The 23,480-nt window shown below is 39.6% G+C and overlaps 1 protein-coding gene across 3 annotated transcripts in view; it reads left to right on the top strand.

Annotated features, from left to right (window-relative positions):
- The window catches only part of ATP8A2 (ATPase phospholipid transporting 8A2), a 302,495-nt gene that overhangs the window by 245,633 nt on the left and 33,382 nt on the right, over positions 1 to 23,480 (top strand). Inside the window, exon 35 of one of the 3 annotated variants that reach the window (XM_066313087.1) lies at positions 16,066 to 16,447. The exons of the other annotated variants lie outside the window; for them this stretch is intronic. Within the exon in view, the coding sequence (XP_066169184.1) occupies positions 16,066 to 16,098 (33 nt within the window). The 3' untranslated portion in view covers positions 16,099 to 16,447. Of the gene's footprint in view, positions 1 to 16,065; positions 16,448 to 23,480 lie in introns of those variants that run through there. 3 annotated transcript variants of the gene reach the window in all.

Genomic DNA, 23,480 nt, shown 5'->3' with positions numbered 1-23,480 from the left:
TGTAGTGGAGATAATGACAAGATAGAACAGTAAATCTGTACCCTGTAAATTCCATGATAAAACAGTTATTGTATGAATGAAACATAGTAAGCACTTTCAAAATCCTTCCCCGTTCTTTTTTAACAAGTGCTCCTGAAAACCTTAAAGGTATGCAAATTAAGCCTGTCTTCAAGGGAAAGCGTAAGAATTAGATATAACTTAATTTTACTTCAGCTCTCAGAAATGAAATTGAGGAATGAATTTTCCTATTAGAACAGCAATAGCCATGAATAACTCCGTCAATTATCTTTTAAATTTTTCCTGATACGGTTCTATGTAAGTGAATATGGAGTTCATCCCACAGAGATTTCCTAAGTGAATAGCATAAGGGGAAAATTAGGTTAATGTAACTTAAGTCAAAATTACATGGCTTTGGTGAGGAAATTGCAGTGATTTGTATTATCAGCGTTACTGAAGATGTTGATGGAGGATAAAGGCAACCTGGATGAGGGAAATGACTTGGCTTTCCTAAAAGTTTTCCAAAAAGTTCCTCCTAAGAGTCTCTTGGGGAAAGCAATAGCCATGTAGTCCAAGGCAGAGTGTTAGTGTGGATTAAAAACTGTTCAAGCAGGTGTGTACAAGGTCAGTGAAGTGACCTAAGCAAGCAGTGCTTTAAGGCAAAGATGATGGTGGATGTAGAAGAAAAAATGGTGAAAAGTTTCTGTCAAGTTTATTCAGAGGGGAGGCTGATGTAGAAGATCCTAGAATAGAAATCACCTGTTCTTGAGACTGGTGCAGAGGCAGACAAAATTAGTGGGGGTTGACTTGTGGGTCTCTGTGACACAGAAACTAAGGAATGGGAGAGAAGAGTGAACAGTAATTTGTCAAGGGCTGCTCAGGAGGAACTGTCTGATGAGCAGTGACGTGTGGTTGAAAGCTGGCAGGCTCTAGGTAAATTCAGCTTGAATGTTGAAGCATAAAATAATACTTGGATCAAGGAATTGGAAATTGCCTGGAGGAGTGAGGTCATTTGACCCAGAAGAAGGCTTTTAAGAGTGTTTCGCAAGTAAATACCACGCCGTAGCATGAGAGAAGAGCTGAGCAGTCTCCTGCTTATCTTACCCTGCAAAAACATGGGAGTGTTTGGTGAGATCAAAACACTAATGAAAGGTCCCTTTCCTGTGAAGTGATTGAACTACCCTAAATCATGTGCTGCACTGAGACATTACGAATAAATAAAATAAACTAATCTTCAATAATAGCACATTGAACCAGTCCTGCAATATAAATTGTGAAAATGCATGTAGTTCGAGACTGCTTAGAGAAACATTTCAGTTCCCTTCAGACTTCTGCAAGACTTACCAGTGTATCTGATACTGTATCTGAGTATCTATCACCACTTAGCTGATGAGGAAACATAATTTTTGTTGGTTTATTTTGGAGACTGGTTGATTAGAATATAATCCTACTGCAATAAAATTCTAGTGAATTGCCATTAACTTAGTAAAATAGTGCATGTACTAACTCCGACTGAGAAAGCAAGGTCTGCAGATTTTTGTGAGGATGAAAATCTTCCTGTCAGGAAAAAACCCCAAACAACAATAAAAACACCAGCCAAAAAACCCCAACATGTCCCCAAAAAAACCTTTCAAGAATTGATTTTGTAACCAGTGAAGGAGTTTAGTTTATTCTGTTGCTTCCTCTGTTAACAAAGCTAGCTAAGCTGTAGCTATAGTAGGGCAGTTATGGTAACATATATTATGGTCATGTTTACAGAAATCCTGGACTATTGCTGGCCTTCAATTGTAGCAGAGGAATTCTGCAGCCATCAGTCCTTTCACAGTCTTTGACCTGTTTCCGAGCAGCAGTTACCTCAGTTTTTCCTTTTCCTTTCATACAAGCTGCACAAATACTCTAGTACTTATTTTAGATAGTATCTGGAAGAGACTTCAAACTTCAGTAGTTTTTGTGATAGCTGTTTTCAGAAAAATTAGAAATTTTATTTAAACAGGGGGCAAGTAGTTGTCATTTGATCATAACTTTGTACAAAGTGTGGAAGATACTGCTTCATCTTTCTACCAGTGGTTTATTTTCTAGTAAATGCCTTCTTCACTTTAAATTTAATGCCACATAAAGCTAAAAATGCCAGAAAAAGGACTCCAAATTATAATGCAGGTTCATTTATATGTTTGTGTTAATGTAAATGTAATTTGGTTAACATCCTGTGGTTTTTGAGGGGTTTTCCATACTATTTGTTTACAATGTTCCATTCAAGGTTTCTGTCTGGTAAAAAAAGTTTGGGTTTGGTTCTTTTCAGATGCTAATTTCATTACTTGGCTACCCTGGTAGGCAGGTTAGCTTCTGAAGTCTTGGCAAAACAGAAGAGCTCTGAAAGTAGGAATGAACGTGTTTCCTTAATCATACTGGTTCTAGCTTTTTTAATCAGCCTTTTTAACACCTATTTTATTATGTCGCCAGACTAAACCTTTTAAAGAAGGGGTGGCTTTGTTTCATTTACTCCATCTTTAGGGTTGTGGATATATCCAGTTAAACCTAGTATTTCTTGAGTTAAAACAGTAAAATTCAGAAAAGAAAAACCACAAGTTGATGGACTAAAATTCAACTGAATGCTTTGGAGAAAGAATATCTTCATTAAAAATTCACTAAACAAATGTAGCTGAGATACTCGTATCAAAAGTAAGAGAAGTTGTACATAGCAATGACTTGACAAAAAGGTATTTTTTTAATGGGATACATTGAGATAATTAAAATACTATATAATTAAATGAAGAGCTTAAAGGAACCTTTTATACTTATATTCCATCTCACTAATTCTGTCCATCAGAAACTGAATTGATACTCAGAAAGCAGATGAGAGTAAGGAAGTTGCTCTTCTTTTCACAAGGTATTCTGTTAAAAGAAAATTGCACTGTGTGTTACTCTGTAAAGCAATTGACACAAGCAATTTTTTGTAAGCCAAACAAAATTTTGTACAAGAGGAGTGTAAACTAAAATGTAAGTAAACTGCAGAATTTTCTTCAACTTGTTTACTTGCCTGCTGATCTGTACCATGAAAGGCTTAGCTGCAAAAGCTGGCTTCTGGATTAAGTGATGTGTCGCTGAGCATTATAAATATCTGCTATATTTACAAGGTGGAAAATATTTATTTCGTAGCTTATTTGGGCAGATGTGAGCAAGTGTGGGAAGTATGTTAATATATGGAAACACATAACTCTTTAAGTCAAATATTTCCAGTTGGTAATATCCCCAGCTCAGATTAAATTTCTACCTAAAGCAAAGCCATGTTCTGCACTGCCCTTCTCAACCTTGCCAAGTGAAGGCATGTCTCTTCAACAGGCAGGGATTTGGTTTACTCAGAAGTGGTTTGCTCTGGTCACTTCCATAACAGGCCAAGCAGGCTGAGGATCACTGACTGTCCAGCTTTAAGCAATAGGATAGTGTTTAAACAGGATTTATGGCAAGTGAAGCCATACAAATTGTTGCTGTATCAGATCACTAATCCAGTTAGTCCTCTGTCTTCTCTCAGGTTACATGTAGTATTTTTTAAAAAACAGGAATTGAACCACCAAGGTTTGAAACATGAAAAGCTGCTAATTAACCATAATAATCTGGATGACGGTGGGGTGCACCTTATTGCCTTATCCATGAGGATTTATACCCTAAAAACTGTAATCCCTGCCTTGGTCCTTTTTGTTGTGTTTTAGAGGACTCATGGCTGGTTGGTAGAGCATATGTTACTGATCCATACATGGGTCAGGTCCATCGTAGGGTGTTGGCTGTCTTTGAATCCAGCTGCTAAGTTACAATAGGAGAAAGCTAAAAATACATCAGATATTTTCCTAATACTACACTGCGATGAAAGCAACTGGGTGGTTGTGGGAAGCCATCACAGAGTTACGAATGGGAGGACCTGTCCCCTTTGAAAGGTCTGTGTGATTGCACAGTGCATTCCCACAGGAAATCTGAGGGTTCACTCGTGCTCCACAGTCTCATACCAGGAGAGCCAGTGGAGGCAGGAGGGTTCCTCACAGTTGGGTAGATTGTTGGCTTCAAAGTGATCTTGTTGCAGTGCATTCTTCAGGCTCTGTGGCATGGATTTTCACTTTTAAATCTGGTCTCTCCTTGACTTGGAACATCCTGTGTCCTTTCTTTCCTTCTGCCAAGGGTAATTAGCAATGGGAAATACAAGGCTGGTGACATTGCTGCAGAGGAGCTCGTTCTGTTTTCAGTCACCCTGGAAAGAACGAAGGATCCTGCCTGTGTTCTCAGACCCTCTTATGATGACAAATTCACATCTAAGCCTGTTACTCAAGCCTCATCTCCATTTTACTTCATGATACAGTTGACAGCTAATACGGCTGTCAAGATGGAAATTTCCAGGATTTTTGGCAATAGAGAATACTCTTGTTAGTAGTCAAAAGAGTTCTACTGAGTACATTTATGTAGCTCAGTGGGCTGAATTTTCATCCTGCCTTTTAATTAAATCTGTCACTGAAGTTGGAGATTTTATTTCTCAGTTAAGGTCAGAGTGCAGGTAGTGGCTCTGTGGGGTTTGCATCCACAGAAAGGAAGCTCAGTGATTTCTGCCAGACTGACAGGTTGATGTTTATGGAGCTCCTTAATGTTTCCTCTCTGCTCCTTCTCTATAAGATCTTAACCCAGTGCTAATGTCTGTGATGTGCCCATCTTCTGAACATTCCCATTTGATTCCTCAGCTTTTCTGAGGAAGTGGTGTTCTTGGTCAGTCTTGGTGGTTTTCAGTCAAGATGATAGGGAAGTGTAGGGAGTAAAGCTACTTGTAAATTTCCACCAAAGAATTCAACTACTTTTGCTACTGATTTGCTCTTTTTATGATAAAACAAACTGTCCAATAAGCATCTTGCCCGTGAATGAAAATATCACATCCAATGCTGTCATCATTCAGTTAACTTTTAAGTTTGAAAAATCAGAGCAAAAAGTTTTCCAGAAGAAAGTATCAGCTTTTTCAGTTAATAATCCTGTTCCTGATTCTGTTCATGATTCTGAGCTGTCTCATCTTACAGAAGGCAGGAGAGACTAAGAATTTGCCTTGTACTTTGCAAGGGTGCAAACACAGAGGGAAATACTACTTAAAATACAGTTTTACTATTACTAGTTCTACTTAAAATATATATAAATATGTGGAGAAGGGGCACCAAATAAGAAAACATGTTATTAATGCTCAAGGACAGTGTTGATGCAAGGGGATCTAAACAAGCCCTGTGTAACCTCAGCTGAAGAGTACTTCTGAAGAGCTGCTTTCTAGGGTGAGGAAATTCCAGTAGAGCTTTCCAATAATAGTTGCAGTAGCAGAGCAAGCAGAAAAAAATCTTGCTTTGTAAGGAGCAGATTAATATTTTCATGAGGTGACAAACTTATTTGTTTTGAGAAAAACACCCACAGATGTTGTGTGCATTTGAAGTGGTGCACCAGGAGCCACAGGAGTCATAGCACAGCACTAAGCCAGGACTTTGTAAGTGTGCATTTGAAATTACACTCTGCTACCCATGTGAGTTCAGTGACCAGCAAGATAGCTTCCAGTTGGAAATTCCCATTAATCTGTCATAAATTTTCAGTGACAGAAAAGTCAGTTTGGTAGCTTACTATTATGATATATTTGGTATTTTTAATGTTTTGTCGCTTGACAAGAGTTGGCTTAGAGTTCTACACTCTCCCCTGTGCATTATATACCCAAGTCAAATGACGATGAGAGTGGGCTCTTCTGGCTTTAGTAGGCCCAAGCATCTCTTACCTGTAACAAATCTCACCTGAGAAGGATGTTTATTCCCTGGTAATTGCCTCTTTGCATCAACTCAGATACTGGGTATAGAATAAACAATGAAATACATAGTATGTCATATCCTACTGTTGATCCTACTTCAAAACTCAATGATCAGCAAGATTCCCAGGAGCTGGTGGCTGGCTGGTATAATTTTGATTACCTTTTGGTAGGCATTGTAATCCTGTCTTTCCAAAGGAGGCTATCAGGTGCCATAATTGGTTTTGGGAGTTTATTAGCTATTAGGCAAGAATCTGATTGTTCCATTTAGAGTGATATCTAGAATGCTTTTTTGATAACTGTGTTGATATATACCAAATCAGAAAAGTAATTTTTAGCAATCCTTTCCCTTTAAATGCTACCGTAGTGCATAGCCAAGAAAAATGTAGGCTTTTTTTATCTTGGAAATCTTCTCAAAATAATAAGAGGAAAACTAATTTCATATAGTTGACTGAGGTTAGGAGCAATACATAGTTGATTAGTTCAGACCACACAAACTCTAGTTTGTCTTGGAGCTGTTTAATTACAGATTCTTTCAGCATTATACTTAAAATTATAGTAAAACTGGAAGCCATAAAACTTTGTATTACTAAAATTTATCCACATGTTTCATAATACAAGTCAGAGAAAGTGCTTAACAGGGGTATCACATTATGTGATGAGAGAACAAGTTTATGTCCTGTCATGTTAGTTGTACATTCTGTTACATTGGGATCAAGACTTCAAGAGATTGGATTGTTGTTCTTTTGGAGCTTTTTGGAAGAGGAATTCATTGAAGGTGTATAACAGAAGAAGAAAACAGGGATGTGTGTCTTCCTCTTCTGCAATTCAGCTGGAGTTCACTGCTGAATTTGGGGGATGGAAGTGGTGGGTTTCAAGTAAGGTTGCACAAATTTTTATGTCACTTCCAAGCCCCATCCCCAAGAACAGAGATTTTCAGAGAAGATCACTGTATGTCAAATCACAAAATCAAAAAATATTCTGAGTTGGAAGGAGCCCACAAAGACCATTGAGTCCAGGTCTTAAGTGAATGGCCCATGCAGGCCTTTGACAGACAGCAGCCACATGTTGTCATTACTGTGGTTTGTGCATTGTCCTCACTCACCATGTGTATGTTAGATTGGGTAGAGCAACTGTGAGTTCAGCAGCTAAACATAGGGTTAGAAGCCAGCACCAGTCTGGAAGCAGACTAAGATGTGTTAGTATATTTAGTTCCATATTGCACGTGCTGTGCTGCCATTTCATGTCTGTGCTTATGTAGCTCCTGGCTGCCTGTACCTCAGTCTCCAGGGTTTATTCCATAGGAAGCTTTTCTACTAAAACTGTACAGACTGAGGATGGATGGGTTTTTGTTCTTCTGTGGAGGATTTTTTTAGAGGATTTTCCTCCCCCCTCAGAGAGAAGATTGGCCTGTGCAATACTTGTAATAGTCTGTTTATTTCTGTGCTGCTGGACTGGCCTCACTTTTGGTTTTGGGAACTGCGCTTTGTAGATGTGTCAGATAGAGTGAGTAGAGATTGTGTACCTTGAATGTTGGGTTTTCTGCTATAAAGCTATACTGAAAACCTGTGTGGTCTTGGGGCTTTTTGTGTTTGCATTAGTTTAATTGCTTCTTTGACCTCTCTTCCTCTGCTGGCCTTTCAGGCTCTGCGAGCTCTTAGCCTCACTGATATCTCTCCACAGGATCTTTGTACCAGGAAGCATCCGGGCTTGTCTGGAACTCCCCCAGCCCTACAGTCCAGCTATATCCAGCATTTTCTCTGGCTTTCATACTAAACTTCTGGTTTTGCAATTTTAATACTTGTAATTCGTTTCTTTCTGTTCTGTTAAGCTGTAGATGAGGAGTTTATTAGTTTTAGTTCTCTTTATACCACATCTGTTTCAGCATCTGACTACTTTTTCATTTCTTTCAGAAGCATTTAGTTGCCCTCTGAGAAAGGGAAGTAATTTATAAATATCCTTCTAGACAAGTACTTTTATGCAGCTCTTCCAGTTATTTGATAGTCTGTGTTAATTTTTTTTATTGTTTCCTTTTAATTTTTTTCCCTTTGGGTTACTTTTCCATATTGTCTTTCTACTGTAATATTCTAGGCAGGGTTTTTAAATTTCAGTCTTTATCATTATTGTCAAAATAGAATTTATTTTCTGCCTTAAAAACATTCAAATTAAATTTTATCCTACATTAGGAAGCCTTTCAGTCTTACTGTTTGTTATGTAAAATCCAAAGCAGGGATCCACAAGTTAAAATAGTGAGAGGTACTGCAGTTTGAGCAGAATACAATGATGTGGATTTCCACTATTTTTTGGTTTCGCTAGCTTTGTCAAAGCAGACTCTTGGATGTGGTCTGCAGGGAACCCTATCTGTCCAGGTCTGAAACATGTTGAAATAAGCTACACTTCCTTTCCAGCATATGCATAGGCATTTTTTTTCCCCCCTGAAAACCACAATGTAGGAAATGTCACTTGCACATTTGTATCTTGCCCCTGTGTGGACTTGGAACATGGCCCAGATGCACTCTCAAGCTTGATGGCACCCTTGCACCAGCCTTCAGGTGCATGTGCTGATTCTCACTTGTGTTTTTGTTTGTAGAGGTGTCTCTCTTTACATTAAATCTGAATTTGCAGACTCAATTTTCATATATGTATATATATGTATATATATGCATACACATACACACCCCTCCTTTGGACCTAGTGTCTTTAAAAAATGATCAATTAAAAGCCAGCATGAATATCTCCTTTTCCTGAGAACTGAGGGTACTACTTACTCTTCTGTGAATTCTTTGGTGGTTTGAGGCTGCCAGAGTCAGCAAGATTCCTAAAGACAGGAAAATCCACAGTGGTTCAAATCTTCACCTTATTCCTCTTAAATGTGCTGATATTGATGGTAATACTGCTGGGCTGCCTTATCTCTTGGTCTAGATTCTTTGTGGATTTGATGAACTAGATATATGAGTTCCTGTGGTGTCTTGAGTCAGGGATAATGCTCTTGGCTGTTAATAGGGCTGTTCTATTTGGTATTTGTTTTTCCATCTATAACTTAAATGTTACCACGGTTTTTTTAATAATTTATTTCCCATAAAAATGTGAAGTTGTTCTCTGAATGCTCTAGGAGTTAAGGTGGTCTTGGGGGAATAATGCCATGTCTGACATCAGTGAAGAGAGGCACTCTGGAGAAAGACCTTTCACAGAGGGAACTTTCTTCTGGATTGCTGAGCTATGAATGTGGCAGGAAATATCCTAAGCAGTCTGGCTCCCCCAGGCAGTGATTTCTTAGGACCTCTCCTACTTCCAGGTACAGCAAACTCACTGGACACATGAACATTTACTTGATCAGCTTTTATTGCTGGAATGTGTTAATTTGGATCTTCTTGCATGGAAAGGCTCTAACACTAATAACTGTGTTGTAGACAGATCTAACCAGAAAGTCTATCAGGGTCAAGCTGACATCTAAGCAAGCACTGGAGTCTGCTTTGAGTGAAAAGATGTTAAGAAACCTGGATTCCACCAGTGGGACTGAACTCAAGACTGATGTGTTTTGAACAGCAGAATCTTGGTCAGGGATTAAAAGCAATGATGTCTCTGAAGGAGGTTAAAGCAGCTGTTTTCTGGGTATTTCATGTTTGGTTTGGTCTTGGAGAGCTCCCATTTAATTTGACTTCAGTTTGTTGCTTTCAGTACTTGAACGCCCCTACAACACAGTTTCCTGTTTAATTTCTAAGGAGCATTACTGTTGTAATAGCAGTGGAATGAGATTAACCTACCTTCTTTGACCTGACAAGGAGTCTTCTTCTTTGCACTTGACTAACACTGTCAGTCAAAAGTCACTGAGTTGTGTTACTATATTATTTTCCTGGAGCTGACTGACCTTTCCTAATTACTGTAATGTTTAATTTCTTTTTTATTTTCATTATGCTTCATAATTGATTACGTATCTATCTGGCAAAGACTTGTAGAATGGTTGGATTGAAAGAGACCTTGAAAGTCATTTAGTTCCAAACCCCAAATAACCTCTCTACACACACACCCTGCTACGGGCAGGGACACAATAATACATAGGGATATCTTTGGTCTGGTGGTTTGAATCCGCTGTGCAGAGGATCGCTTGTTTTGTAAGCAGCTGTTTTGTTTTGTTTATTCTAGACATTCAATGCTCATAAATCTGAACTTGCAGTTTCAGACAGTCCTGAAATATCATGCTTGAGCTCTTGGGTTAGTATATAAAATGTAGCTCCTTTGCTGCTTGGTAAAATGCTTTAGATATGGTATTTTCCAATCTTGTCAATACCTTGTTCCTATGAGCATGCCCTGGAATTTGATTGCAAAGTGGCACACAGGGTTGGGTTGCTTTAGTTTACCAGTTTGCATTTGGGTTTGATTTCCTGTCTTTAAATTGTTTCAGGTAAACCACAGGTGTCTGGACTGGAAAGTTAACAGAAGGCATCTAACTCCTGAAAATACATAATCAGTATGTGGTGGCACAGTCATTTTCAGAAACATCATTGGCATGCTAATAGCTGTCTTGGGTTGTGATCATGTTAGTCAGGGCAATTGGATGTGGTAACACCCTGTATCTGTCAAAACAGACATAGCAGCTGACAGCGTGCAGAAATCAATCACTTGGTCTCTTTGCTCAAGTGATGTGTGAAGTGTGTAATAAAAGTAGCCTTGAACCCCCCCCAATTAATATATGTGACAATACCAAAATTTAAAATGCACAGACTTCCATTTCCCAATTAATAAATGCTTAGTCTAATGAAATGACAGTGGCAATTTTAATCCCCCAAATTTAAGAATCTCTGACTCACTGCCAGAGGAGAATATAGTAGTGGCAAAAATAATTAGGCATTTCTTAACATGCTTTTACATTGGGTCTGAAATCATTTAGGAGCAAACTGGTATCTCCATGATCATTGTGCAATGGCCTCTGGGAAAACCCTGTTTAAGCAGGGAGGTTGGACCAGGTCACCCCACTGGTGGTCCCTCCCAACTCTAACACTTCTGTGATTGTATCTAGTGGATAAGGAAACAAAATTACAGATGAGGGAATTGGCAAGGTGAAGTACAGCTATAGTAGCAGGCTCTTTACCAAGGGTTGTGGAGGAGTAGACTGTAAGTAGCTCTGTGTTGTGGCCTCTTTCTAATCAGTGTTAAGTTTAGGCTAAAATCATTCCTGACTGCATTTTGAAAGGTTTGCAAAAAGGACCACAAAATGAATGCTTATCAAAATGATGGGGGTGGGTGTCTGTGCATAAGGGGAACTGCAAACAGAAACAGAAGGGATTTGGCTTTTTTCTTCTTTTTTTTTTTTACTGCTCTGGCCGTTGTTCCTCTGAGACACAGAAATTGGACACTGGGCCTGATGAAAGTGCAAGTGAAGGGGGTAGTGAGCTTCCTGTGCCAAAAATGAGCATGAATTGGAAAGGCTGAATATGGGTTAGGAAAATCAAAACAGTGTAATTACACATGGACAGTGCTGTCCGTAACGCAGAAGAGTTTAAGAAAAGGCAAAGATTGTTTTGTGAGGAAGCACCACTGTCACATTAACTTGGGGAAGAATTTGCCTCATGATATTTAATGTCACATCACTCATTTAAAGCCCTAAAAATAGTGTTTATAGTAAAACCCCTGACACAGCCGTGACTGGTGTGATTCAGATGGCCTCTTTCCTTTTTTAATTTGTGAACAAAGCTGCTCCTTTGAAGAGAAGTGTTTGTTTACAGTTGTGTATCTGTGCAGGAAATGGATCAATTAGATGGAACTTTCTAAGTTAATTGAGTGCCACTACTGAAACCACCTGACGTCACGCTGGTGCCAGCAATGCCAGCTGAGAAATCTCATCGTTGTTGCTGTGAGAAAGACAAGGACACGATGGGAAATATTATTTTTGGCCCTCAAAAGATTAAAAATTTTAAATATTTATAGAGTCTTATCTAAAATACTGATTGGTTATTAGTGCCTTGAATTGAGGCAGGGATGTGTGAATCCCTAGAGCTTTATGACCATACCCCATCTGAATTAACCTGAACCATTAACAGGGAATTGATGCTCTGAATTTTCCTCTAGCTATATCCTCCTTTCCACACTGCACTGCCTTTATTTTTCCTCTTGGATTGTTTCTTTAATGATCTAGAATGTAATAACAGCACACAAAAAATTGCTTTCAGATTCATCTCTCTTTAAAATATTTGGCTTCAGAGCTATATTTATATTTTTTTGAAGGAGGAGAGGAGTGTGTTCTGTTTGTTTTTGAGGGGTTTTTTTTTGCTGCTGCACAGGTTTATAATCCTTTTTGCCCGTGCAAAAGCAGAATGACTTCATTAGCATGGTGCTACCTTGTCACTGTACTGAGTTTTACAATCTTTTTCTTATTCAACAGTTCTTCCCTGCTGACTTAAGGGGGTTTTGGGAGAGGGAGGAAGGATGCTTAACATAAATGTTCTGGATTTTTTTTTTTATCCTGGAAAGTTCCTGGCCTGTTTTGAGACTGGAGAAACTATTGGATGCATTTGTTAGTGTTGCAAATCCATATTTTTCCTGTCAGTTGCAGAATAGCTCTGGCTTATGACAACTGTAGTGAGGTCTTTGATAATACTTCTGTGGCCTGTAGAAAATGGGTTTATTGTGAGAGTCAGGAATCCTTTCAGAAAGCAACAGTTTCAGAGCTGAGAGAGAAACAGAAGAGCACAACTTTAAAGTAAATCTCCTCTCTCATCTAATCTTGATTCTTGAGAACCACTTGAGGCTTCAACCAGCAAGGTTGAAGCTACTCAGTGTGGCTAATGTTTATAATCTAATATTAAAAAAAAAAAAAAAACAACAACAAAAAAAAAACCAAAACAACAACAACAACAAAAAAACCGAAAAACCCCCCAAAACCCCAAAGAAATTAAAACAAAACAAACAAACCCCCCCAAAAAACCACAAAAAACCCCACACAGAACCAAAAAAAAACCCAAAAAAACCTACAAACAAACAGAAGCCACCAAAAATAAAACAAACCCCAATATTTCTTTTCCTCTGATATGATTTTGATGTTGCTGTCAGGCTTGTGGTAAAAGAGTGAACTTGGGACGTACTTTAAGGGCAGAGCACACAGGAAAACTCTGCAAGTCAGTTACCTTAAAAATGTCTCAAATTCAATAAGCTTGTGAGCCTAAGGCAAGCTTAATTAAACTTAAAGGAAAGCAAAAATAAGAATTTAAAATGCTGGTTTGGTTCTCATAAACCTGAGTAAGCCAAAGTCTGGATTACTCAATTATGTATGGTTGTGGGATTTGTTTTGTGAGCATTTTCCTGCACAGTGCAAATTCTCAGCTTCCTTCTCTTACACTGAGCATGTGTTGTCAGTCACTGAAGAAGGAGAGGAAGGAACTTAAGGTTATGATCTGGGGGCTTAGAATGTGCTCAATGTCACTATCTTCTTCTCAGGCTGCCCGCAGACATGCTGGAAAGTATTTGTAGGGAGAAGGAGATACAATGATATCCTTTGGAGTATATACCTGAGACTATATCTGTGCAGCTGTGTTCCATGTCTGTGCCTTGGAAAAGAGAACAGTTCCCTGGAAGAGATTGCAAAGCCCCACTTTGCAATGAAGTTTAATAGGAAGACACAAGCTGGCCACAACATGTGGATTTGTGGGCTGAAAGCTTGTCACTTTTGAAGGAGCTGAGCCCCTAGGGCCTGGCACTGTGGTATTGTTTTCCCTCTGTTAAAAATATTCTTTAAGGAGCTGTGCATAACACATCTTCATTGAGTTATCTTTCTTCCTTTCCCTTTTTGATGGAAATATGCATGGCTTTATTAACAGTTTGGTTTACTTGTCTGTTAAGCTGAGCTAAAAGCTTTGATGAGCTTCTGCAATGGATTTAAGCATCACTGAGCTGGGTGGCTGCTCTGCCTTGCTGTGAGAGGAAATAGTCAAATTCTAGCTCCTGTGCACACAGGTTTGTGGAGCTCTCAGTGTCTCCTTTATCTGCAGCCTCCAGCTGATGCAGTCTAAATAATGCATATTTGATGCCAGTACAGGTTTCTTACTGTCTTGACTGTGACAATGCCCAGTGGCAGAGTATTGGAAGGGTGTAAGAATAGGAAGGGATGTATGTAATGGGGCTTCTGTGGTGCAGTTTCCTACCTCTAAGCAGGTCAGGAATTTCAAGATTCAGGAATAATACCTTTGGGTTTATGTAGTGTGATCACTCTCTGGTCCACTGCAACCTTCCTGAATGATATGCTACATATATGTGAAAGCATTTTTTCTCCGTATGGTTTTGAACCTGCCACTGGCTGTCTGCTCTGGTGTCCCAAGTACTTGTAATGGAAGAAGAAAGGAGCAATTATTCTTTTTACCTGCTTTCTGCTGTTCTTGCCTTTACAGGCCTTTATGTAGTGTTTCTCCCTCTTTCCTTCAATGAAAGTCATTACTCACAGTGAAGCCATGCCATACTGTGATTATTTCTGTTGCCTTTCTTCTCAACCTTTTCTGATTTTCTGGTGTCCTTTTCGGAATTAAGACAGCATGTAGAAGCACAGTTGGTTTGTTGGGATTTTTTTGTAGTAGCAAAGTATTTAGTTTCTTCGGTCCCATTTCTAGTAAGTCCTAACACCGATTTTCCTTTTCTCAACTCCTGGGCAACAGGATTACATTCTTAGGCCTTCAGCTGACTATTACTGATGCAATTTCCCCTCATGTCTATCGCTTTTTACTGAAACACATTGAATTTTATTTTATTGCAAAAAACTGCAAGCTGCACAGTGCCACTGGCTCCCTCTCCCACCAGCAGTATCCAGGAGAGGATTAGAAGGGTGAAAGATGGAAAACTCATGGGTTGAGATAACGACAGGTTAATAGGTAAAGCAAAAGCTGCACACTCAAGAAGGAAAACTAGGAATTAATTCACTGCTTCCCATGGGCAGGCAGATGTTCAGCCATCTCCAGGAGAGCAGAGCCCTGTCAGATGTATTCGGTACTCAGGAAGACAAACACCATCACTTCAGAGGTCCCCCTCTTCCTCCTTCTTCCCCCCATTTCATACACTGAGCATGCTGTCAGATGGTCTAGAATATCCCTTTGGTCAGTTGGGGTCACCTGTCCTGGCTGTGTCCCCTCCCGATCTCCAATGCATCCTCAGCAACCCCCCACCAGCATGGCAGCATGGAACTAACAAAAAAGCCTTTGGTCTGTGCTAAGTCCTACCCAGCAATAACAAAAACATCTCTATATTGTCAACCCTGCATTCAGCAAAGATCCAAAACACAAACTTATTCCAGCCACAGTGAACAAAATTGACTCTACCCCAGAAAATGCCAGCACACTGCAGTCTGAGAAATTAAGTTTTCTACCACACAGATGTGGTGTAGAGCTCAAATAAGTAAGCAGCATAACTCTTGCTGGAGAGCCCCTAATAGAAAGAAACAGGGAAATGCAAGGTATTTTAAAAATTTGATCTGACTCTACTTGAGCATTAGTGTGACCCATGCTCCAAAGTCACGTAAGTGTTCTTGAAAAATACCATAATCATTAGTAAGCAGCTTGCAGTGTGATTGCTGGTCAGATGTGTACACAGGGAGGAGGGATAGGTACCCACTGTGGGCCAAGGTAAACCTCCAGAGTCCCTAAAGGGGAGAAACAATGGCTTAAATTAAAAGATTTCTAGCCAGCTTTTAAAAAATGCTAGTTGTCTGTTACTCCACGGCTTAAAGACTTTGAGATCTGTTTCCAGTGTCACAACTTTGGGAAATCTCAATGCTTCTAGTATTTCAAAATAAATTCTAAAATTACTGATCTTCATCTACTGTACCTTGCAGGCTTTAGGCGGAATATAATCCTAATATATGATATAGCATAATAAGCAGAATAAACTCCACCTTTTTAAATAGTCAGGCAGAAACTATTTCAAAACTGTTCTTGATTATATGCGGCTGACATGATTTTAAAGAGTAGCTGTGTGGGAGTCTTTCTTTTAAAACTACACACAACATGACATTGTAGGATTTTTGCACAGAGAAGAAAATAAACTAGGTCAGCATAGGTCAAACTTCAGTCTTCCAGTGAGAAAAGCATCTATTTTAAGTGGAAGATGAGAAATGATATAGTAACTGTTAGCCTGAAGTGAAAAATGGCGCTGTTTATGTATTTAATTGGTCAGGGTTTGCAGTGGAGCTTTGAATTCCACTGCTGCTGGTTCTTGTGTTGCTGCTGTCGATCACGGGCTTTCTTTCTCTTAAAAGACTTACAGTAAATTTATTTTGGATGGCTTCTTAACAGGTGTTTCCTCAGCGCTGCGAAGGCTTTAAATGAGAACCGTGCTGCGTGTCCGGAGCTCTCAGCTGAAATCACACGCGGCCCAAGACAGGCGCTGCTGTGTTTACTCATCTGTGGCCACGCTGACAGCAGGCCCTGGCGGTCCCTCTGCCCAGCCTGGACGTGGAACAGATGTCGGGGATTAGTGGGGAAGGATCTGGGCAGGCTTTGGGGCTGCTCGCTGGCGGAAGTCATTCATTGTGGGGACGCGGACGGGGCCGCTGGGCCTGCGCTGAGGAGTCGCCCAAAATGGGCCTCGGTGGTTTTGTGTATCTGAATCAAAACCAAATGTTCTCCTGGCACCTTTTAATTAAAGGGAAAGCATAAATCAACACGATAAAATAAGGTTAGCGGGCCAAGTGGGCTTTCTACAGTGTTCTTCCCAGCGAAGAAGCTGGCGATGTGGGCTCCGGAGGCCACGCCGCCCGGTCCGTCTGTCCTGCCGGGAAGGGCCGTCTGTCCTGCCGGAAAGGTCCGTCTGTCCTGCCGGGAAGGGCCGTCTGTCCTGCCGGGAAGGGCCGGGAGGCGCAGGGTGGCTGTGCCTGGCCTGGCAGCCAGCGGGGCCTCTACACCTTGGGCTGGCGCTCGTGGTCAATTTGTCATTTTGTCAGTATTTTATGCTTAAGGGAATGTTTCCTGTGGGACTGCCTGTCTTCAGCTGTTGGGTTTATCGCTGGCCCTTGTGTTTGGAATGTTCTGTGCTCAGAAATCAACCATCTGTGGAAACATAGGGGTAGCACAAGGTGGCCAAGACTGAGCAGTGCATGGCACTGTGTGTCCCCTGCAGACATCAAATACTGCACCACATTACTGGGAGGCTTGTCAGGCATCTCGCTGGGCTGGAAGCTAACTTTTGGGAGCAATTTATTAAGTTATGGAATGAGAGCAGGCACCTGTAGCTGTGATTTGTGATTTGGAAAAAAAAATTGGTACTGTATTGTGATGATGTTGTGAAGATTTCAGTAAAGGGGGAAAGGAAGGGACAAAAATAAAGAGAGACACAGGGTGTATCCCCAGGCTTTGGTGAGAGAGTGCGGTGGGAGGCACTGCAGATGTATTTCATATGTGACAACACAAGGCACAGAGACATGGTGGCTCTGTGAAGAAGTTCTGTGTGCTCAAGCCATGACATGGATTACTCTAGGAATGAAAACAAAGGAAATGAGCAAGGTTTTATAGGAAAAACTATGTATTTGTGTAAGGCTCTATTGATCAGAGTTGAATTGCAGTCATGCTAAAATAACCCAAAGTCTTTTAAGGCCTCCAGGAGAGGCAGTATGACAGTAAAGAAAACTTCGAGCGAACTGCATTCAGAATATGCTTTAAGAATGTAACCATTGAATGAAGATAAAATCCCATGTGAATATGTAGTGGTTGAGCTACTAAATTACTCTTCCTGGAGAAATAAAATGTGGGGAGGTAATGGGTGTTATCTGATGCAAGTCAACAACTCCTGTAACAGATTAAGATCTCTAAAGCTGAGTTTAAAGGATACAGTTTTCCAGAATGCAGAGCTCCATCTATGGTTGTGGTGTACTTCCAGCTGCTGTTGACTTTGGTAAGAATTCAGTATGCTCGTCAGTTTATAAATTACATCAAATTATAAATTATATGCTCTATATAAAAAAATATTATAAAATATATGCTTTATATAATAAAAACTTGGAAAATATCTACTTCTCTGAGCCTTGCAGTTATGAGATGTAACTCTTGCTGTATGGTTATTAGACATTTTCTGAAATTCTTGAGCTACTAAGGAATCTATAGGATGTAAGACACGGGAAATAGTGTTATCCTGGTTGATGCAATCTCAAATCATAGGAAATAAGTAAGTTAAAAACAGAACATCAACAACAGTGTTTTCTATTTGTGGGTTTCACTGCTGTAATTTACTGCGGGCAGCAAGCCACATGTAGAGTTGCAGTACTCTCCAGCAAGCTGCCTGCAAGAACAGGTGTCAGCCTGCCCCATTTAAATTGCTACATCAGGACTCTGGAGAGCAGCAGTCTTGCTGACATGAACTCATTTGCCAGATTTGGGGACAAAATGCTGAATCTAATTTGAACTAATACTCATGGAAGTGTTGCTACAGGCCATTTCAGATCTTTCTTTGTGCTGTAGAACTTGAATTTTGGTCAGCAGCTTCAGTCAGGACCTATAATTGTTTAGATGGCTCAGGCATCTGAATAGATACCTGATTATACTTACCTGAAATATTTAATAGTGTACCCAATGTTGGGGTTTTTAATACACTCTCTTAAGTTGGTCTGTAGAAGCACGAAAAAGCTTAGCATGAAGATACATACAGTGGCAAATCAAATAGTAAAGTAATAAATGCAGATTTCAAAGATTTTTCTTTTTTAAGTTAGTAAAACAATCATGTGAGATGTGGCAAGTGTTATTTTATAGTAATATTAAAAAGCTATTTTCCAATTAAATATTTGTTTGTATAAAAGCTTACTTTGAAAACACTCCACTGAGGGTGGTTGTATTTTTTGTGTTTTCTGAGGTTAGTGCACATACCCAAACGTATACCACAAAGCCATGGCAGAGATGATCTTTCTTCTCCTAGTAGAGCATCAGCATCTTTTTACTTAGGAATTGGTAATACTGAGAAGGAGGGAGTGTCTTGAAACAAATGTATTTTATGTGAGGAAGCCAGTGCTGTCGTAATAGCAGTGTTGGAAATTTTCAACACACAAAGCCAGAGATTTGAAGGTTCTGAATCTTTTTGTAGGTATAATTTAGCAAGTTGTACAAATATCCTGCATCTTTGCTGGTAAGGAACAGCTTCTTCTAAACATAATTACGCCCCTGGAGTTTGAAATTCAAATGTGGGTTCTGTAAAATTAATTTTTCCCCCCACAGCTTTCACGATAAAGGCACAGTTATTAAATAAGGGCAGCTATACTACAAGAGTCATTGCTGTAAGACCTTTACAAAAACTTACTGACACCAAACAAGAGTGGTTACATGCTGAACATTACTTGAAAAGGAGAATGGAAATTATAAATTTCTTAAATGCAGAGTAGAAGTTTATTGCAAAATGCCTCAAGCAGTGAAGACAAACTGTCACATTGTCGTGTCTATCAAAGTTACTCTCAGATTTCATGTCTTTGTTGGTTGAGGGGGAAGGAGAACAAAAATACAAAGATTCTTTAAAAAGTGTGTATGGATGTGACTTTCCTTTCCTACTGGCATCGCTTTCCTACATGTATTTCCTTGGCTCATTGAAGTTAGGGAATTGTGGCAGGTCACTGCCCAGCAGCCATAGCTGCCCATGGGCCTGCTCTGTCACACTTTCCAGGGGAAGTTCATCTTAAATTAGAGTATAAAAGAAGATTATATTGTGTTGCACAACTGTGTAATTGGACACATCTCAGAAAATGCAAACTATCATATAATTCAGAATAATACCAAGTCTGACTAAGGTGAGGAATGACATAAACAGTGTCAGTGGATTTTTTTCCAAATTGTTGATGGTTTTAATTTGTGCTGGAGAAACTCATGCTAATACAGAAGGGTATTTTAATTTTTTTCTTTTTAATGTGAAAGAATAATTAGCACCTGGTGCTATTTAGGTAAAAAATTGCTGAGGTGTTTCATCCACTATGAGGAGAAGGTCTTTTGGTTAATGAGATCTGTGTTTTGTATATAAAATTTCAGGAATCCACTTACCCATTTACATGATTTTACTATTAACTTTTAAGCAACAGTTTTCTCCAAATGACTATGAAGATACATAAATTTACTTTTTTTTTTTTTTTTTTTTTTTTTTTTTTTTTTTTTTTTTTTTTACCTTGGTGTAATGAATAATGAAAAAAAAAAATACAGGCTGCATGGAACTGAATCAGAGTTTACACTGCTAGTGAACCATGAAATCAAATTAAAACACTATCTGATTAATTTGCTCCATTCTCTGCTATCAGAGTAATAATGGAGAGTAGCATGGGCAGGCTCCTTGTTTAATTGGCACTGTTGTATACTATTTAAGTAATTAGATAAAATAATTTTTTCCTTAAGCAGGACTGCATATGTAGAATATATCTTTAGTTAACACAAAACAGAGCTTATTTTAGCATCCTGTGGGGCATATTTGGCCAATGATATGTTAATGTATCTATCAAATATTAATTTTGGTAAGTTACAGTAAGAAATAGAAATTCTTAAAAAAAATAGGCTGTTAACTTGCTGTATTCTTCCATTATGGAAAGAATTCCTGACAAGAAAATTGAAGGATCTAGAAGATCCTTTCACTGTGTGACTATAGTATTGTAGCTCTAACTAGTCCTTTCAAAACCATGGCTGTGTATGAGAAGTTAGTTTTTGTGAGTTTTTCTTCCCTTGAAGGTTTTAATTTTTGTTTTGTAGCTTTGTATTGCTAATTCCAGATCATGAAGTAACTTAAAGCAGGAAATTTGTCTTTTTTGCGTTGACATTATGGTTTTTTCGGTCTTCTGTACTTTAATTTATATTTTCCTACTTTTTTTATTTGTCATAACCAGCAATTTCTTTAGTGAAATCTTGCCTGATACATGGACTCAAAACCCCTTGGGCATTACTAGGGATGCTGAATACCTGCCTTTGTGCTGATATTGGCAATTTTCTTCTTGCTCAAAGTACTGCTCCTGTTGTCCCTCCCTATATTTATGTCCAGGTGCCACATTAAAATCATCAACAAGTTTCATAACTAGGAAGCTAGAAAGTGGGTAGATTTCTTACTAGAGGCTCCCATATGTCTTCAAGTATGACTGTCAAATTAAGGGAAAGGGATAAAATATTTGAGTGAGGTGTCTGATTTTTTTTTCTCCTTTCCTCCTTCTACTGCTCTCAAGGGGATGTGGTGGTATGAGCAGAGACTGGGAGAGAGAGGAAATAGTTTTGAGACTGGACCAATGTGTCATTGTGTTAAATCCAGCCAGCCAGTGAGGTCATTGTTTTCATCTGAGTCATTTTAGAGTGAAAACTCTTACATTATGGAAAACATTGCACATCTTTATTTCAGATATGGAAATATCCAGCCAGCCTTTCAGTGGCAGAGCTCTGCTGATTTCATCTGAGGTACTCCTGACTCCCAGTGGTGTAACCAGGAGGGGAAATCAAATTCTTCTGCCTCATTTCTTAACACTTTGCCACTAACCCAAAGGGGTTATTCTTTAGATGCTTTTCCAGCCTAGACATTTGTTGAAGAGGGAGCTGGCAATTCTGTTGATTGCCCTGAATCTACTAAATCTGTCCAGCCTGGAGCTGGCTGCAGTTATGTTGCGGGGAAAAGTTCCTAAGCACCAACTCATGTTGAGGCTAGACTGTGTTTCAGTGTGCACAGGGAAAATCCTCAAGTCTGCATTCTTGGATATTGATTATATTTCATACTTGGGCTCCAGTAGGCTCATTCTCCATGTAGTGTGATTTAACTGGGGGACTTGGGCAATCTGCCCAGCTCTGCAGTCGATTTGTGTGACCATGAGCTAGCCCTGTCATCTCTTTGCACTTACATTTTAATGTCTGTAATCTCTAAGGTGGGTCTGATGTTTGTAGCACCTTGAGTATCTCGTATAATACAGGAATTTTAAAACTATCGGTGTATCTTCTACAGTATTAACAGCATGGGGTGGAGATACTGACCGTTCCGCACAAGTTAATAGAAATAGTAAGAGGTTTTGATTTAATGTAACAAAGCTATTTAAGCTATTTGATCATATATAAAGTGTGAGAAAGCCATTGCTAGCTGAAGTCTTGAGAATAATTTATAAGAAATGTGTTGGTTTATGACACAGTACCTACCTGTTGTTACATGTCATGGAGTGCTTAGAGTGTTAGTTTGTGGCAAGTCTTGTGTCTCCTTAAGATCTGTTCAGTCACTTGATTGTTGAGAATTAATACTTTCATCCATTCATTGTAAAACTTCCAGGCTTTTTGAGAGAACAGCTACCTACCCAGTGCTAGCACTGAAACATCCAGGCGTAAGAGGACCCAAAATGTGCAGACCATGCACAGTGCAGTTCTCCAAAGGACAAGAGGGTGGGTAATGGTCTGCAAACTGTAAATATATATTTGCTGAGGAGTTTGCACAATGACATAGTTCATAATATGTGATAGGATCTTTTTATGCATAGAATCTGTTTATCTTCCTACTGAATTTCGGGTTAAAATTTAATTGTGAAAAGCATTTTAAAAATTAGAAAAAAGAAATAAGAAACCTCCAGCAAAGATGTTGAAGTTGTAACATCAATAAAAGTGCAATGATTTCAAGATTGAGGTAGGTGCTATTTTACTTTCTACTGAAAATATTTTGTAGACATTTAAAGAAATGTCTGAATTAGCCCTATTGAGTTTATAGAGCAAATGAAAGGCCATTTTTTTGCAGGAATATGAGTGTTTTCAGAGTACTGCTGTAATGTGTCCCATTGTTAATGCTGAACTTCTCAAAGAGAGTAATAGGTTTGTCCATACCCTGTGCCTCCAGATGAGGCACTGGACTTTAAGTGAAGCAGGACTGTTTGCCCTAGCTGGCAGCACCAGTGGGAGAATATCTGTGACTAAAGGCCCAGGAATAGCAGCTCAGACTGATGGACTGGGGAAGGCTTTGAGGAAACTGCCCTCAGTTGACTGAAAAGCAGGCATGCTTCCACGTGAATTACCTAACATGGGATGGGAACAGAGTGACCAACTGGGCTGCCCCAGCTCCAGCCCTTCTGAAGTGGTGTGCTCAGACCAAGCCACTGATGGAGGAGAGGTGCTGGCAGAGAGGTCCACCTGGTGCATCTCCATTGGCTGCCTCGAGGTGTGCTGGTGCAGCTGGGCATGCGCTCCTTCCTGCTTTGCCTGCCGAGGCAGAGCACAGGGAGCAGCAGGGCCAAGCTCCCAGAGCTGCACTTGCAGCTCCAGCCACAAGTGTCATCAGTGTCTCAGAAGTCCAGATCAAGAGTACCTCAGTGATGGCAGTGAATATTTCTTGTGCTGTCACTATATGTGAATCTCTCACAATTATCATGTGGCCATTCTCTCCCTCACTCCTCCTTTCCCAAGTGCTGCCAAAGGCAGTGCCATGCTATCATCCGCATTTGGCCGCTGGCGACCCAGTGATGTGTCATCACAAGGCCATCACAGGTTGAACTTGAATCCCTGGTGTACAAAGCTGGAAGTGAATGAGTATGAAACTGCAATTGAGTGACTTATTGGGTCCTTATCCATGTCTCATGGAGAGAGCTGTGATCAGGCTCCAGGCACACTTCCAGGAATAATTTTTTTCATGCTGGAAATATAAAACCAGCTGTTTCCATCATGTTCTTGTGCTTTTGCTGTCCATTTTTTGTCAAAGTTAGGGTACATGGATATATGAGGAAATGAAATAATAAAAGACTTCAGTTATTTAAAAT

The sequence above is a fragment of the Sylvia atricapilla genome, chromosome 2, assembly GCF_009819655.1.
Source record: "Sylvia atricapilla isolate bSylAtr1 chromosome 2, bSylAtr1.pri, whole genome shotgun sequence".
Taxonomy (NCBI): Eukaryota; Metazoa; Chordata; class Aves; order Passeriformes; family Sylviidae; genus Sylvia; species Sylvia atricapilla.
Note: the sequence above shows the minus strand (reverse complement) of the source record. Positions and strands in the feature narration are given on the sequence as shown.